This window comes from Miscanthus floridulus, chromosome 1 (genome assembly GCF_019320115.1).
Source record: "Miscanthus floridulus cultivar M001 chromosome 1, ASM1932011v1, whole genome shotgun sequence".
NCBI lineage: Eukaryota > Viridiplantae > Streptophyta > Magnoliopsida > Poales > Poaceae > Miscanthus > Miscanthus floridulus.
The window spans coordinates 24,295,718-24,312,584 of NC_089580.1; the positions used below are offsets into that span (position 1 = coordinate 24,295,718).

At 45.3% G+C, this 16,867-nt stretch overlaps 2 protein-coding genes and 1 pseudogene across 2 annotated transcripts; 1 reads left to right on the forward strand and 2 right to left on the reverse strand.

Annotated features, from left to right (window-relative positions):
• Window positions 1-268: 268 nt before the first annotated feature.
• On the forward strand, window positions 269-3,600 carry LOC136476278 (protein WRKY1). Its single transcript, XM_066474049.1, has 4 exons — window positions 269-623; window positions 1,278-2,240; window positions 2,335-2,460; window positions 3,020-3,600. The coding sequence occupies exons 2-4, from the start codon at window positions 1,300-1,302 to the stop codon at window positions 3,156-3,158; spliced, it is 1,206 nt and encodes a 401-aa protein (XP_066330146.1). The 5' UTR covers window positions 269-623; window positions 1,278-1,299; the 3' UTR covers window positions 3,159-3,600.
• A 1,570-nt stretch (window positions 3,601-5,170) lies between these two features.
• LOC136476290 (uncharacterized) lies at window positions 5,171-8,282 on the reverse strand (annotated as a pseudogene).
• Window positions 8,283-8,400: 118 nt separating this feature from the next.
• On the reverse strand, window positions 8,401-12,432 carry LOC136476284 (uncharacterized). The gene is made up of 2 exons (XM_066474058.1): window positions 12,158-12,432; window positions 8,401-10,018 (listed from the first exon to the last, which is right to left on the reverse strand). Exon 2 carries the CDS (start codon window positions 10,016-10,018, stop codon window positions 8,807-8,809), a length of 1,212 nt encoding a protein of 403 aa, XP_066330155.1. The 5' UTR covers window positions 12,158-12,432; the 3' UTR covers window positions 8,401-8,806.
• Window positions 12,433-16,867: the final 4,435 nt, after the last annotated feature.

The window sequence follows — 16,867 nt, forward strand, 5'->3', positions numbered from 1 at the left end:
CCACTGTCCACTGTGGCTGGCCTCTGACACAGCTCACACCTTTGACGAAACGGCAGCCCGGCCGGAGGCCAGCGGCCCAGCCCCACCACCACCCTCCCGAAGGAAAAAAAAATTCGGAGACAAAGAAAAAGTCCAAGCGCAGGACAGGCCTAGGGACGGGCGCGATGGACGGCCGGGATCGCCCCGGGCCCCACCGCCCCTCGCAGCAGTATGTCTAGCACGCCCGGCCCGAGGAAGGAATACGAGACGGAGGGAGAGCGAACACAAAGCGGAATAAAGAAAGGCGGAAAAGCGAGGGCACTGCCTGCGCTGCGCTGCGCTGCGCTCCCCGCTGAGCGAGGGCTGCGCCAGGCCGCCAGCCGCCCTACCAGTATTTGTTTGTTTGTTTATTTATATATATAAATCGTCGCTCACTCCACTCTGTCGAGCGCCGGGCTTTGGACTCTCATACCACTCCGCACTTCCGCAGACGGACCACGGGCGGGGGCTGCTGCTGCTCCTCCTTCGCTTGTAGCCAGGCTACCAGCCGAGGGCGAGAGCGTCCCTGTCCTCCTCCAGCAGGCCTCCACCCTCCCCGAGCTCGTCGTCGCCACACCAGGCGAGGCCGGGCTTCGCTCGGCGAGGTTTGCGACCTTCTTCTCCTGCTCCTCCTCCTCTGGTTTCGCATGCGCGTACGTGCTCTGCTGCTCCCTCCCCTGCCGATTTGGCGCCGAGCTTTAGCCTTGTGCCCATATCGATGGGGGCGCGAAGCAGCCGATTGCTTGCTGGCTGGCGTAGGGTTTCCTCTCCTTGATATTTTCCAGTGGTTGTCTTTTACGGCGGAGGGGGAGAGGGAGAAGAGCAGCAGGGTGGTGGTGGCGGCGATGGCGCCTGGGGTTTTTCTGCTAGCGGCGTCGTGTAGGTCTCAAGTGTTTGTTGGGTTCGCTTGTCATGTTGCCTAGTTTTAGTACTGATTTGGACCATTTAAGCGCCATGTTCCCGTGCTCGAATGCCCAATTTTAGCTTACCCGGTCGCTGAAATGCCGCCTTCATGTGCCTCATCATTGTGGGAATCTGCTGCTACTTTTATATTTATTCAGGCTGCAAATCTAGGGAGGCTTGCAAATCTTTTATGGCATGGAATGATTAGAGCCACCGCTCGCGTATCAACCTGTGTGTCTGTATTTTACTTTTGTGTACGGAGCGGAATGCTTGTGCTGTCACCGCAAGAAATTGCGCTTTGCGGCTGAGGCAGTGGTTTGATTTCAGTGACTCAGTGAGTGATTGTTTGGTTGCAGGGAGGGCGGAGTGGGGCCGTCCATGGAGGGGATGGAGGAGGCCAACAGGACGGCAGTGCAGAGCTGCCACCGGGTGCTGGCGCTCCTCTCCAACCCGCACGGCCAGCTCGTCCCCAGCAAGGACCTCGTGGCCGCCACCGGGGAGGCCGTCGCCAAGTTCGGCTCCCTGACGGCCAAGCTCTCCAACTCCAACACCAACGGCAATGGCCTGCAGCTGCAGGGCCACGCTAGGGTCAGGAAGATCAAGAAGCCCCTGCCCATCTTCGACAGCAACCTCTTCCTCGAGAGCTCTGCGTTGGCCACCGCCACCGCCGCCGCCACTGTGGCCAAGACGCCCAGCCAGAGCCCGATCACTGGCCTCCAGCTGTTCCCGAGGTACCACCAGATGGAGGGCTCGTCGTCTAAGGATCCTATCAGGATCCCTGCCCAGTTCCCCAAGAGGTTGCTGCTAGAGAACCCGGCTGCCGGTCTGGAGGGGCCGTCGTCCAAGGCCCCTCCGGTCCAGATGGTCCAGCCGGTGTCCGTTGCGCCTCCTGCAGGGACGCCCAGCCCGGCATTGCCCGCCGCTCACCTTCATTTCCTCCAGCAGAACCAGAGCTACCAGAGGTTTCAGCTCATGCACCAGATGAAGATTCAGAATGAGATGATGAAGAGGAGCAATCTTGGTGATCAGGGTGGTAGCTTAAGCGGTGGTGGTGGTGGTGGTAAGGGTGTGAATCTCAAGTTTGACAGCTCGAATTGCACGGCGTCATCGTCTCGCTCGTTCCTTTCGTCTCTGAGCATGGAAGGGAGTCTTGCCAGTTTGGATGGAAGTCGGGCCAGAAGGCCGTTCCAGCTAGTTAGTGGCTCTCAGACATCTAGCACACCAGAGCTGGGCCTGGTGCACAGGAGAACGTGTGCTGGTAGGGAGGATGGGAGTGGTCGGTGCACAACCGGGAGCCGGTGCCATTGTTCAAAGAAAAGGTTGGAATTCTTGGTTATGAACGGATAGCTAACTACTTGCATTATGTTTTTTTTTATTTGTTTCTAACAATCACCTTTTTGTATGTAATTGCAGGAAGCTAAGGATAAGGAGGTCCATCAAAGTCCCTGCAATAAGCAACAAGATTGCAGACATCCCAGCTGATGAGTTCTCATGGAGGAAGTATGGGCAGAAGCCAATTAAGGGATCCCCACATCCTAGGTACTGAATACTTGTCCATCTGTGACCCTTTAAATCTTTTTGTGTTAATTTGAAGTGTTTGTTACTAGAGTATATGCGGTCCATATATAATGATATCTGCTTATATCGATTTGGTACTTGCTAATTTATAGTGTAGTCGTACCCACTGACTTGATGCTATTTTAGTTGCATACGAGACCACCATTTCTGTTGAGTTTAAAGTTAGTATTTCTCCTTTCCGTGTTCTAGAATGCATCATCTCGCATGGTAGCACGCACCACAAAGGATCACTGATATGAAAAATCTGAACAAGTGTTCCCCGACTCTTTAGATGCTGCTTATAGCATTGGCTCATTTGGCTTCTAATCAAGTTATTCAGTTTTGTTTCCTATTTTACAATAAGCATACTGGTCACTGAGCATACATGTGGTTTGAAAGAAACCTGTTCTAATTATGGTAGCACACCTGTTGCAATCCAAGAAAGGTTACAACTGGCTACTGCTTCTGCAACACAGATCACTGTCTTGTACCTTTGTCAAATATGCAGATTACAAATACTCACAAGCTGGCTGCCTTGCAGGGGTTATTACAAGTGTAGCAGCGTGAGAGGGTGCCCCGCGAGGAAGCATGTCGAGAGGTGTGTGGACGACCCCTCGATGCTGATTGTTACCTATGAAGGTGACCACAACCACAACCGAGTTCTAGCCCAGCCAGCCTGATCTTTCAGGCTATCAATTCAAGATCGCTTCTATAGTCACCCTCCTTCCCTAGAGGAAGGGAGGACAACAACATCAAGAAGAAGAGCTTAGTGTCTGTACATATGTTCTGCTTCTAACAGTTGCGGGGAGAGAGTCAGTTAGCTAGCTCTTTCAGAAGAATCAATGGTGACAGAAGGAAACTTATCGCGTCGATGGAGAAAGGGAGAGTTCCTCATCAAATACTTTAGTTTTGTAGTTTCGATTTCTCTTTTGCGTTCATCCTGTGGTTGCAGTGTAGTAACATTGAGCTGCAGTTGTATGTCTGAGAATGGTGTTAGGGGGATTGGATCGGAGAAGAAGGCATAAGGCAGGAAAGTGCCTGTAAAAGTGGCTACACCTAGGAACAGAATGTACAATCGTCTTCAGTGCAGTGGTACAATCTTGTTGACGCAGTGGTTTGGTCTGTCGCGTGTTGTTTGTTTATTAGCGCGATTGTGATGCTGCGATGCATGGGATTGCCGGCTCTGACGGTGCAGCAACCGCAGCGGCATTTGTACTGGCACTGGGACGTCTGCCGTTTGACTGTTTGAGAGGCCGGGTTCCCTGCGGTCTGCGTGTACCCGTCCCGGTGTCTCCACTGTCTGAATCCTGACGATGCTTTCGACAGTATGACATCTTCATGTCGCGGGTTCAGACGTTCTGATTGTGGCCTCGGTGGGCTCAGAGGGGTTCACGGGCCTGCTACTTCTCTGTTGCTAGTGAGTTTTTTCATACCTTTCGTACGCGTGACATGATAGAGATAGACACGTGTGATAGACTGTTGCGGCTGCAACTTCAGCTTCCATAGCTCGTAGCTACAGTAAAGTATGTTTGGAGTTAACAGCCGGATCAGAAATCAACTGCAGCTCCTAGCTACAGTAGAGTCTTATCCGAGAGAGAGAGCTCCTCCAAACTACTCACTCCAAAAATAAATGTCATTGTGTGTTCTGTGCAGATCAAAATTTCTTAAGTATGGGTAGATTTATAAAAAATATTAGCAACATTTGTATCTCTAAATAAATTTATTATAAAAATATATTTAACGATTAATATAAATATCATAAATATTGATATTCTTTACTTCCCTGCGTCTTGGGGATTTTCTTGATGCTGAGGGGAAGGCCGAGATATTTGATTAGGAATGGTTGCAGCTGGCAGCCCAAAATACGCTTAATCTCTTCGATCGAGTATCCGCCTCTAAAAATTGGCATGATGGAGCACATGGCGAGGTTGGTCGCTAGGCCGGCTGCGCATCAAAAAATTTGATCATCACGAAGGGGATCACATCGTCGGCATAAATGCTGCATTGGAATTTGATCATCACCAGCTCCGGTTGCTTGAGAGTACCCTGACCGAGCAAGCCTTGGCAAAGAGCTTGGATAGAACCTCCATTGCGAGAATGAACAGGAGGGGTGATAGAGAGTCTCCTTGGCGCACACCTCTCATGTGATGGATTGGCTTCCCTTGCAGTTCAGGATCACACGAGAAGAAGCGGTGCTGAGCAGCGAGACGATCCAGCTTCGCCAACGTGCGCTGAATCCCATGGCGTCCATGACCCCCAAGAAAGGCCAAGACAGCGAATCGAACGCCTTGGAAATGTCTAGTTGCAGTGGTAGCTTTGGGATTTTCCTTTTGCGTAGGACGCATTGGTACGTCTATGGATGAAGGCGTTCTGATTGCTGGATATTAGCTCGTGCATTCTGAGAGCCAGTCGCTGAGCTAGCAGCTTAGAGACGAGTCTGGCGGAGGTATACCATCGTGATTGGCCTGAAGTCATTTGGGGTTGCCGCGCCTAACTTCTTTGGCACGGGCACGACAAGGCCGTTGTTCAGCTTCCCGAATTCCCTGCCGTCGATGTCTTCCCAGATGACATGCCAGGATATCTTGTAAAAGGCGCTGGTGAAACCGTCAGGCCTGGCTCCCAGAATTTGAACAACATCAATTTGAACACCTATGATTTGAATGAATATATTTCTCTCTTTAAACGACGTCAATTTGAACACCTGCAATTTGAGTGAATATATTTATAACCGCTATGTTACAATGGTTATGTTTCAACTGGGCATAACTGAAATTGTGACTTGTGTGCGTTTGTGACTGTTGTATGGCCTGATGGGGTATTCTATCCCAATCGGCAGATTACTTTCACCGAACTACTCACTTTCGCACAAATGCAAGCCGTTTGTGACTGTTGTGTGCGTCAAATACAGGGATCTGAGTTGTGCCATCACATGCCTAAACCCTACTAACACAGACTTCCGCTGATGCGTGAGTATGTGTGTCTAAGGCTCCACGATTGAGAATGCGAGCTACACACCAAACAATACCGCTAGAAACACCTGGGAGGACTGCCCCATGCCCACATTTCCTTCAGTTGCTTGTGCCCCCCTTGTCTATCAGTTTTGCAGATGAAATTATACGGGCTCTGAAGCATCGGGTCATGCTCATGCAAATCAGGAGTTGTGCTGAACAATAGTTGAAACGGACCAATCATGCTGTGCCACCCGCTGTATTCTGCAAGTGAAGGTAAAAGAAATAGTGAGGCCAAGCATCGTTAGTTCTTGACAGCGTGTAGCCATATAGAAATTCAACTCTGATGAATTAGACTCCAATTGCGGAGGGCACATTGAATTTTATGTGTTCTGTTAAAGCTGTGACTGGTGACCAACTGACCATAAAGCAAGCAGGGTAATGTACCGTAAATCAAAGACCTCAGCACTATTTCAAAAAAAAAAGACCTCAGCACTACAACATTGGATAGAGAAATTTTGATTTACTGAACATTTTGTATCTCTATATGGTCGAGTATTTTCTATAGTAAGCATTCAATCAAATAACACCACCACTGCCAGCTAGTAAATTTAGCAAAAGCGAAGTGAATATCTTCAGTTCTGCAGCAAAAAAATTGGCCACAAAAGCTCCAGGACTTCTCCACAGGTGCACAAGAGTTCTGCACACTTTCTCTACTGTCACGCTGCACACCTCTCTAATGGAAGTTTTGCATCAATAAACGCAGGCCCTGAGCCCCTGATCAAAGAATTTGAAAGCCAGGAAGCCACAAATGCATTATTGAGTGGAACACAGAAAACCAGTTTTGTTCATCTTTTCTTTTTCAAAATCTTGAAAGTTCACGTAACAAATTTTGACCATAATGTTTACTACTGCATTGGTTACTAGTCTCACAAAAAAAATTACAGACCTAACCTTGTCCTTTTGTTACTTTAGCAAAAACTGAATTTTAAAAGAAGTCAGAAAAAGGATGAACAAATCAATAATCTTACTATGTACACATACAAAAAAACACATATGTCAATGTGATTTCAAAAGAAGTTGTATTTAGATTTTCACTAGGTAACTGCTTTTGTTCACCTCTGCATTTCAAGGTTTAATGATGAGCTCGCTCCAAATATCAGTTGTGTATGAGATTATGAGTTAACACATTTGAGCATCAATGAACTAATATTTTGATAAAGTACTGATATATGCCATACTTGATATGCTGCACCTGAAGGAAAAACGATTATAAAACCTAAAGAAAACTCTTGAACTCTGAAGCTCTGAAAAAAAATAGTACATGCTATGGAATACCTTTATCGGCTTTCTTTGTTTCAGTTTCACCTTGACATCAACTCCATTCTCAATAATAGCACATAACACAACCTCATTTTTTCCTTCACTCCTATCCCCTTTCCTTGGTGTATACAGTGCATTGTGAATATCATCCTCTAATGCACGCTTTGCAAGCAATGCACCAACTGCGGTACATGCCTTCATACCCTTACACTTCCTTGAACCAAGAACAAACTTCATATCCTTTGATATAGAATGTGCAACTGCCACCACCCTGCTCGTCACTCGGTGCACGAAGCATGCACGCACCGATCCCTTCGTGACATGTATATCGAGGCAGAGGGTGGTGGTAAGGATCAGTCATCTGATTGAACGTTGGCATCCGTTCCCGCTTCACTTCAACATGTTGTCATCTCTAACTGCACGCTTTGCCTTTGGCTTCAGAACATTGGAAGAAACAGACTTGTCAGGCTCCACCTTCTTGCGTTCTTGGCATTGGCTTTGTCCATATTCCTGCTTCGGCACAAGGGCAGGATGTTCTCTTCATACTCCTTGGATTGCCGGTCCAGCTTGTAAAATAGCTTCTTGCGATGCTGCATGCCATGGATCTTACATCAAAGTCTTGCACTTCTTTGGTGGCATGCCGGTGGAGGTCATCCAGGTACTCATTGCCCCCTGCAGCCTCTGAAGAGAAACGAAAGGACGCGGTCCAGAGGCCAGAGTCAACCACATCAATTTGGAAGCCGGAGGATAGAACTGGACCGAGGTGAGCTTTGGGGCAGCCGGACTTGCACATCTAGAGACCGGCCCTGCGATGGTGTGGCTGAGACTTTGGACGGTAGGATGGAGAGCGCGCGGCAAAGAAAGAGGAGTCCCGGAAGGTGAGGAGTCTAAGGCGAGCACTGCCACCGCACTTGGAGGCGCAGGGACATTTCCGCAAACACACTACGTATAGGACGGGCCCAGTATAGGACAGTGGTGTACACCCGATAACTCTGCCTAAAAAATCGAAGTTAGTGGGAACAGGGAAGGATACATGTAAATACTAGTGACCAAGACAAATTAGAACGCATATAGCCTGGGGGTGCTCGGTTCTCTACAGCAAGAGAAGGGAAAGGATGGCGTACCTAGTCACTGATCATTGTCGTCAAAGCGCAGGTGAAAACCTCGTTCGGCCACCAGTCAACCACCACACGCCTGGCGCAGCTGCCGCTGGCAACTAGCCAGTAGCAGACCGAACCCAGGGTATACCTACAGTATACAACTAAATTTTTAAAACAGCTACAAGTAGAAAATAACAAAAACATATTTAAATGGTCATAATAATAACCAATAAGTTTGGATTTTTTATTTTTAATCCTTTTTCAAAAGATATTTTATTTTTGAACCCGCTCCTGTTTTTTTAACTAACCCCTTTGGCCGTGTCAACGCCCCTAGCGTGGCAAAACTGCATTGTCGCGCCAGGCGGGTGGCATGCCATCATTTGCACAAGTAGGCAGAATAAGTCCATAACATTAAGTCAATTTTGAGTTGTTTTTGACAAAACAGCTATCAACAGTTTTTCCTGTATTCTGTAATCCGTTCACTCCGGAGTGTTCTCAGACATGCACTCACTAATCATAGCATCACATTAGAATATTCTCCGACATACACAATAAGTCCATAACATTAAGTCATTGCTACACAAGCCATTCACAAGTCATACACCATTGTTCACAAAAGGATTAACAATAAAAAAAATTCTAAACAAGATAGGTGTTAACTTGATAGCATTAAGTTTTACATTACATTAATTCCATAGCATCACCATTGTTACAAAAGGTAGGTGTAACATTAAGTCCATAGCATCACCATTGTTACACAACTCATACAGAAGATAGGTGTTTAAGTTCAACAAATACTGAAAGTCATTCTACATATAACATACACTTGTGTAGCACAAAGAGAACAGATCAACAGAACACTTTAGTTCCCTGGAGTGTATTGGTCTGCTGGTGCCTCTGCCTCTTTGGGTTTGTGGGGAGCGCGTTGGGAGTGTACCCCGCGTCGGAGCAGTCGCACTAGCGGTACACACCACGGTACTGCTTCGTGTCACTTGTACCACAGGTATGAGGTTGAACCACATTTCTTATCTTCCATTTCCCATCGTTTGTCTTCCTGCGAGCCCATAACTTCCAAAGACAGCCTTGCTTGCAAATTATGGTATACCTCTTGTTTTGATCGGAATGAATAACAGTGTATGGCCTATGGTGCTTCACCGCATAGTCCTGAAGGAACAACTTCAACTCATTCAATGTATTGAATATCATACCCTTACTAATGATCTCATTATTTGGATCATAAACTGACTCCCTAGCCAAATTCAACCCGGTGTCACATATAGCCTTATCGGTGATGCTAATGTCCATGTAGTTAGGAACACTAGGAACATGTACATGAACCGACCGGAGTTGCCTCATCTCATTGGCTGTGTAACTATCTGGTGGCATGAACTGACATGTTTCATTAAACCTCATCCATGCACCATCCTCAGTCGGATCTAGTGTAGGTGAACCTTCCAACTCATCTCCGCCTCTTCTCTCATCATCTCGTTCTTCAACACGATTACCTTCTTCTTCAGGACCGTCTTCCACCTCATCAACATCTCTTATTTCAGCAAGATCATCACCAGCTAGGTCTCCTTCCTCATCCGAATTTTCAGAATTTGTTGCATCATAATCATCAATATTGTCCTCCTCCTCTTGCTCCCACTCGTCGTTCTCATATGTACCCACATCAAAGTCATTGTTTACAACGGCATTTGAATACCTCCTACAATCCTCCACGGCCACCGGAGAACACATCAACGGCAAAGATTGAATGGGCTCCTCCGTCAAGTTGGTGTCTTCAACCAGGTTTCCCGGTGCCTCAACATCATACCTAGCTTGCCTTTCATCACCTCCAATGCCATCAACGGATTGCAAATCCTTCTTCCTATGTCCATTCTCGACCACGACCTCAAGGCATGAAACATTGGCTCCTTCAACTACCTTTTTGTAGCGCAACCAATGTGCCTCGTTAGGCAATCTCATCAACACATAATGTGCCCTAATCCTCCCACAATCAAACTTTCCCTTCAGTGTGAAATCACCGTCAAACTTCTCCCTAACACGGCACAAGAGATCCCAAAGGCTAAGCGGTGTGTCAAACAATTCGACTTCATCTTCCATATTCTCAAACTCGCCGTCCGCTTTGACTCTTCCTCCATGAAACAAACGAACTAAACTATCCATCTACAAAAGATTTTGACCAAACTATATTAAGTATTGTTGGTAATCTAAATTCTAAAGTAAATGTACACATAGATGATAGGAAACTAAAGTACTTAAGAATGAAACCAAATGGCAATGCTAAACTATATAAGTATTATATGTATTTCTAAATATTCTAAGGCAAACTACATTTGGCATGTTAAACCAAATGTACACATAGATGACCAAACTACTTCAAGTATTCTAGGTGATTACAAGTAATCTAATCTAATCTAATACAACAACAACAACAAAGCCTTTAAGTCACAAACAAGTTGGGATAGGCTAGAGTTGAAACCCAGCAGAAGCAATCAAGGTTTAGGCACGTGAATAGCTGTTTTCCAAGAACTCCTATCTAAGGTTAAGTCTTTAGGTATATTCCATCCTTTCAAGTCTCCTTTTATTGCCTCTACCCGAGTCAACTTCGGTCTTCCTCTGCATCTCTTCACGTTACTATCCTGGCTTATGATTCCACTACGCACCGGTGCCTCTGGAGGTCTCCGTTGGACATGTCCAAACCATCTTAACCGGTGTTGGACAAGCTTTTCTTCAATTGGTGCTACCCCTAATCTATCACGTATATCATCGTTCCGAACTCGATCCCTTCTTATACGACCGCAAATCCAACGCAACATACGCATTTCCGCGACACTTATCTGTTGAACATGTCGTCTTTTCGTAGGCCAACATTCTACACCATACAACATAGCAGGTCTAATCGTCGTCCTATAAAACTTGCCTTTTAGCTTATGTGGTACCCTTTTGTCACATAGGACACCAGATGCTTGGCGCCACTTCATCCACCCTGCTTTGATTCTATGGCTAACATCTTCATCAATATCCCCGTCTCTCTGTAGCACTGATCCTAAATATCGAAAGGTATCCTTTCTAGGCACTACTTGACTTTCCAAACAAATATCTTCCTCCTCCCGAGTAGTAGTGCCGAAGTCACATCTCATATACTCAGTTTTAGTTCTACTGAGTCTAAAACCTTTGTACTCCAAAGTCTCCCGCTATAACTCCAGTTTTTGATTCACTCCTGTCCGGCTTTCATCAACTAGCACTACATCGTCCGCGAAAAGCATACACCAAGGGATGTCCCCTTGTGTGTCCCTTGTGACCTCATCCATCACTAAGGCAAACAGATAAGGGCTCAGAGCTGACCCTTGACGTAGTCCTATCCTAATCGAGAAGTCATCCGTGTCTCCATCACTTGTTCGAACACTAGTCACCACATTGTTGTACATGTCCTTAATGAGCCCGACGTACTTCGTTGGGACTTTATGTTTGTCCAAAGCCCACCACATAACATTCCTTGGTATTTTATCATAAGCCTTCTCCAAGTCAATAAAAACCATATGTAGGTCCTTCTTCTTCTCCCTATACCGCTCCATAACTTGTCTTATTAAGAAAATGGCTTCCATGGTTGACCTTCCGGGCATGAAACCAAATTGATCCATAGAGACCCGCGTTATTGCTCTCAAGCGATGCTCGATAACTCTCTCCCATAGCTTCATAGTATGGCTCATCAACTTAATTCCCCGGTAATTAGTACAACTTTGAATATCCCCTTTATTCTTGTAGATCGATACCAATATACTTCTCCACTCGTCAGGTATCTTGTTCGATCGAAAGTAATCTAATCTAATGAAACTAACTAAACTATCAGCAATTTGACTTAGGTCTTTGCATAGCTAGCAATTCGAAATTGCATATAAACCCTAACTAAGGCACCACATCTACAAGGGGGGTTTCTACCACCGAAAGCTGGCCCCAAAACGCGGGATTTGGGCCGTGGAAGGGGGAGCCCGCACACGGCACAGCACAGCATGCTGTCAGCCAAAGGGGGTTAGTTTTAAAAAAACATGGTGAGATTAAAAATAAAATATCTTTTATTAAAAAGGATTAATTAAAATAAAAAGCTAAATTTTAAACTTGCATACAGGACTATAAATAGTCATGCATTGCGCTCAGATTTCATGCTAAGCTATGCAAATGAGCAAAACCCTAGCACTGAAATATTGAATCACACCTCAATTTCACAATGCACAATCCCTAATCCCAATTTCACAATCCCTATTCGTCGACAGGCATTTTTGGTAGGATTACAGTCGGACTCACCAGCTGACCACCAGTCGGCCTGCGCTAGACGCTGGAGGCGCGTCACGACGTCGCGTTGGGGCGGACGGGTCGGCCGGCGCCGGCCAGCTGAAGGCCTGGATCCTTCCCTTTCCCTGGCGCCTGCCTGGACTGCCGACCTGGAATCGGGATTCAACCAGCAGGCGGAGCGTCTTCTTCCTTTGCGATAGGCAGCTAGCGACGGCCTGCTGCGCGGAGCCGCGGACGCAGGAAGCCTACGTCGGGTAACGGGGATTCGCCGTGACGGGTATCGCGGATTTTAGGAACTGAAGTCTGGAACACAGCCTGAATCCTGAGTAGAGTGCTGGGGTTGGCTGTTGCCTGTTGGGCCATTTTCCTGAGATTGGGCCTTCAAGAGTAGTTAAAGAATTTTGGCCCAGGTTCTAGTGTACTTCTGAAAATTAAGATGACGCTTTATTCGCTACTCCCTCAGTTTCGAAATATAAATTTCAAAATTATAAGTTGTTCCAGATTTTTTAGATAATAATTTTATTTATATAACTAGATATATAAATATCTAGATATATATAATAAAAAATATATCTCTTATAAAAATTAAAAATACTTATCCCAGGACTAAACTTTAGTCCATGTCACATCAGATGTTTAGACGCCGGTTAGGAGTACTAAACATGGACTAATTATAAAAATAATTGCATAAGTTGTGGTTAATTTACGAGACGAATCTATTAAACCTAATTAATTCATAATTAGCATATATTTACTATAGCATCACATGGCCTATCATAGATTAATTAGGCTTAATAAATTCATCTTGCGAATTAACCAGTTGTAATTAGTTTTATAATTAGCTCATATTTAGTCCTCATAATTGGCATCTAAACATCCGATGTAACAGGGACTAAAGTTTCCTATGGATCCAAACACACCCTTATAATTTAAAATAGAAAAGGTATTAAAAACTAATTTTCTTTCTCAATTGCCATCGCTTCGTTCGTGCCTTAAATATCATTTCCGTCTATTTTAGAATTATTAGTTGCTGTCATGTGAAATGATCTGTGTGCCCCTATGTTGAGCAAGTAGTAAAATTTGGTGTGATTTTTTTTTTCTTTTTGCCACTCAAAAACAAAAGGGACGCGCGATGCTAGAACTTGGAGTATGGAAATTCCGCGCCGTGGATCGTCGAAAGCCTGAAACATGGCTGGCACTGAAGCCACAACGGTAGAAAGTTCTACCATTCCTTGCGCAACAACAGTGTCTCCGGTGGCGGAACCAGGCCCCCCCTCCCCCACCCCCCCCCCAAAAAAATTAATAGTATTATAAATATTACAATACAAAGCACATTTTGCCTATTTTGACTTATACTTTATCAAAATATTGTGATTTTTTTTGTTACGAACACTAAGTACATACGTAGAAGTATAGAAAAATCCATTGAGAAGTACATTTGTGTATATATTTTTCACATATGAGCTCATTAAGGGCCCGGATAACCGGATAAACATAATGACACCTCGAAGTGTCATTATGTTTATCCGAGCCCTTAATGAAAGTTGCTGGTTTCGCTCCTTAGCGTCCGTCAAGCCAAAGGAGCGTCCGTCAAGCCAGTCTTGCCGTCGCACGGGGAGGATGTACGGTCGAGGCCTGAGTTTTGAGTGTACTGCACACTTCCAGTTCCAGCCCCTTGTTCAGATTACAACGGGATGGACGGATAATGAAATGGAAAGAAATGCGCCGGGATCGAGCAGCCCAAAACTTTTGTAGGCCCGCGATCATATCGAGGAGAGTACGTGTACGTCGTCACCGTACTATACGGCGGTCCCCGGCCGCGGCATATGCACATGCACGATCACAACTCTGATATGACCCCGGCTCTATTTGTTTTGTTAAAATTTAGGCCTGCTTTAGTTCCTAAAAATTTTTAACCTAAATTATCACATCGAATCTTGCGGCACATGCATGGAGTATTAAATATAGACAAAAAAAACTAATTGCACAGTTTGGTTGAAAAACACGAGACGAATGTTTTAAGACTAATTAGTCCATGATTAGCCATAAGTGCTATAGTAACTAACATACGCTAATGATGGATTAATTAGGCTTAATAAATTTGTCTCGCAGTTTCCAGACGAGCTATGCAATTAGTTTTTTTATTAGTATCCGAAAACCCCTTTCGACATCCCGAAACATCCGATGTGACATCCAAAAATTTTCATTTCGCGAACTAAACACAGCCTTAGATGTGTTTAGGTTGATTTGTCGTGAGAGAAAAATACTTTTTTTTTTCTGATGTTGAAGTAGTGCTGGAAAAAACACGATGAATATGCCAATCAAATGTTTAGGTTATTCTTTTGCCATCCACCCGCAATCCCCTATCATGCCGACACGTACCATCCACCCGCAATCCCGTAACATGCCGACACGTACGGTATGTGTTTCACGAGCGAGACATGCATGCACGCACGCACGCACGTGCTGCAGAACGTCACGCAGGACACATGTGCATATATACCGTGTCGTATCTAGTAGAACTATGAGCAACCCGGTTTTCTCACAACCGTATGCGGACGCCTGCCTTATCCTGCGGCTTGCATCGCTTCAAGATTGGTGCTGGTCAACTTCATCCGAAGCCTGTTTGTTTCCAATGTTAACTCCCAAACTGCTTCGATTCCTTCCCTACCTTCTCTTTGTGCTGTTTCCCCATTCCGAACTCCAAATTCCAATCACGCGATTCCTTCCCTACCTTCTCTTTGTGCTGGAGACCGACAACGACAAACAAATGATACTATGGGCAAAATGGAAATTGAGGTGGCCATGGCATATACAGTATAAAAACAAAACATGTGAAATGCAAACTGGGAATGAGATTGAAGACTAGATAATGGATATCCTTTAATTAAAAAATTAAAAATTTTGACACGTGTGCATACTAGTTAACAGCTCTACTGAAATAAAAATTAATAAAACAAATAGTTAAGCAAAAAATATATATATTAATACAAAGAAACATCTGAAATTAAAAACAGTAAGAACAGGGGGGCATAAAAGGGCACTGAAGAACCAACAACTAAAGGGCACTGAAAAAGAATCACAAATTCATCTCGAGCTTGAGCAATCAGTGAGAGAGAGAGAGAAGTGTTGGATACGGATCTGAAGGAGAGAGAGGGAGAGAGGGAAGGAGAGAGAGAGGGAGAGAGAGAGGGGGGTGGGGAGAATCTGAGGGAGAGGGAGAAGACGGAGGTAGAAGGCGACTAGGAGAGGAGAGATGGAGAATACGGAGACAGGAACGCCGCCGGAGGACGGACGTTGAAAACGAACGACGGCGACAACAGTGGAAGCATGACAGAAGGGGAAGGGAGATGGAGGAACTTTTTGAATAAGGGGGATGAAGGGAATCTATGGATGAGAATGGACTGTGCGATGTGTGGTGGAGACCGCGAAAAGGAAAAGCTGGAGAGGGGAAAGGAGGAGGGAATCGGGTTGCTGTTGACCGGTGCGAATCGCAAAGCATACTGGGCGGTAGAAGATAAGGCATGCGGCCGCATGCCGTTGCGGAGTTGTTCATCTGGAACAACGAGCGACGTAATATAAGGTAGATAAACTTATGAGGTACTCTCTCACTTACAAAAGGTGTTTTGCCTTTTATTTTTACATAGCTTTTACTACTATTTACCTAGACATCGTGATGTATATCTAAATATGTAACAAACTACGTACATAGAAAAGCTAGAATAACTTATAATTTAGAATGAAAATTTAGAACGAAAGGAGTACGTATGTTTGGTTCCACTTTGCGAAGATGGCGTCTTGTGAGGAGCCTTGGCCACCACACCCTTTAGGCACAAGAAAAATGATTTGACCACATGTTGAATAGTCCCCCCAAAATTTATTAGGTGGTTATGTACTAATAACAAGAAGAAATTCATTTTAGGTAACTTTTAGGAGATGAGGTGGCTTCCCAAAAAACAAAAAAAAAGGACGAGTGCTGCATTGGGAGCAGCAGGACGAGTGCATGAGACAATCGGCCTGTTCGTTGGTTGGTTTCTAGGCTGGTTTGAGTTGGCTGGTGCTGGTTTGTTGTGAGAGGAAAACACTGTTGGCTGGCTGGTTTGGGCTGGCTGAAACCAACAGCTGAATGGAGGTCCTGCTGTTTTGCTGCTTTGGATTCTGGGCGTAGAGCTGTTGCTCGCTCTTTGAGCTGGAGAATGACTGAAGGAGAAAGGAGGAGTGAAGCATGCAGGGCAGAGGGGGAGTACGACAAGAATAATGCACTACTGAACATGATGACACTGCTCTTTTACACAATGTCACACATGCCTCAAAAAGAAAAGAAAAAATATACTAGTAAGTACTGCTAATCAGTGGCGGATCCAAAGGGGGGGCTGGGGGCTCCAGCTCCCCCTAATGTCTTGATTTCAAGCCTAATCACTGTAGCAAAAGCTTGATTTCACCATTAAATCTTCATGCAAATCAACATCTTCATTGTTTTAGCCCCCCTTATCCCGCATCGTGCATCCGCCACTGCTGCTAATACACCTCTACCAATGCAAGTTTACTAGTAGACAAACATGCAACATGTTCGTTTGGCTGTGGCATGTCGTAAACGATCGTAAATTTTCAGCCGGAGCAGTATTTTTCTCTCACACAAACCAGCCAGCAGTACTTCTTCACGAACCAGCAACGATACGAATCAGCCAACCGAACAGACCGATGATTATTGAATGCTAGCTA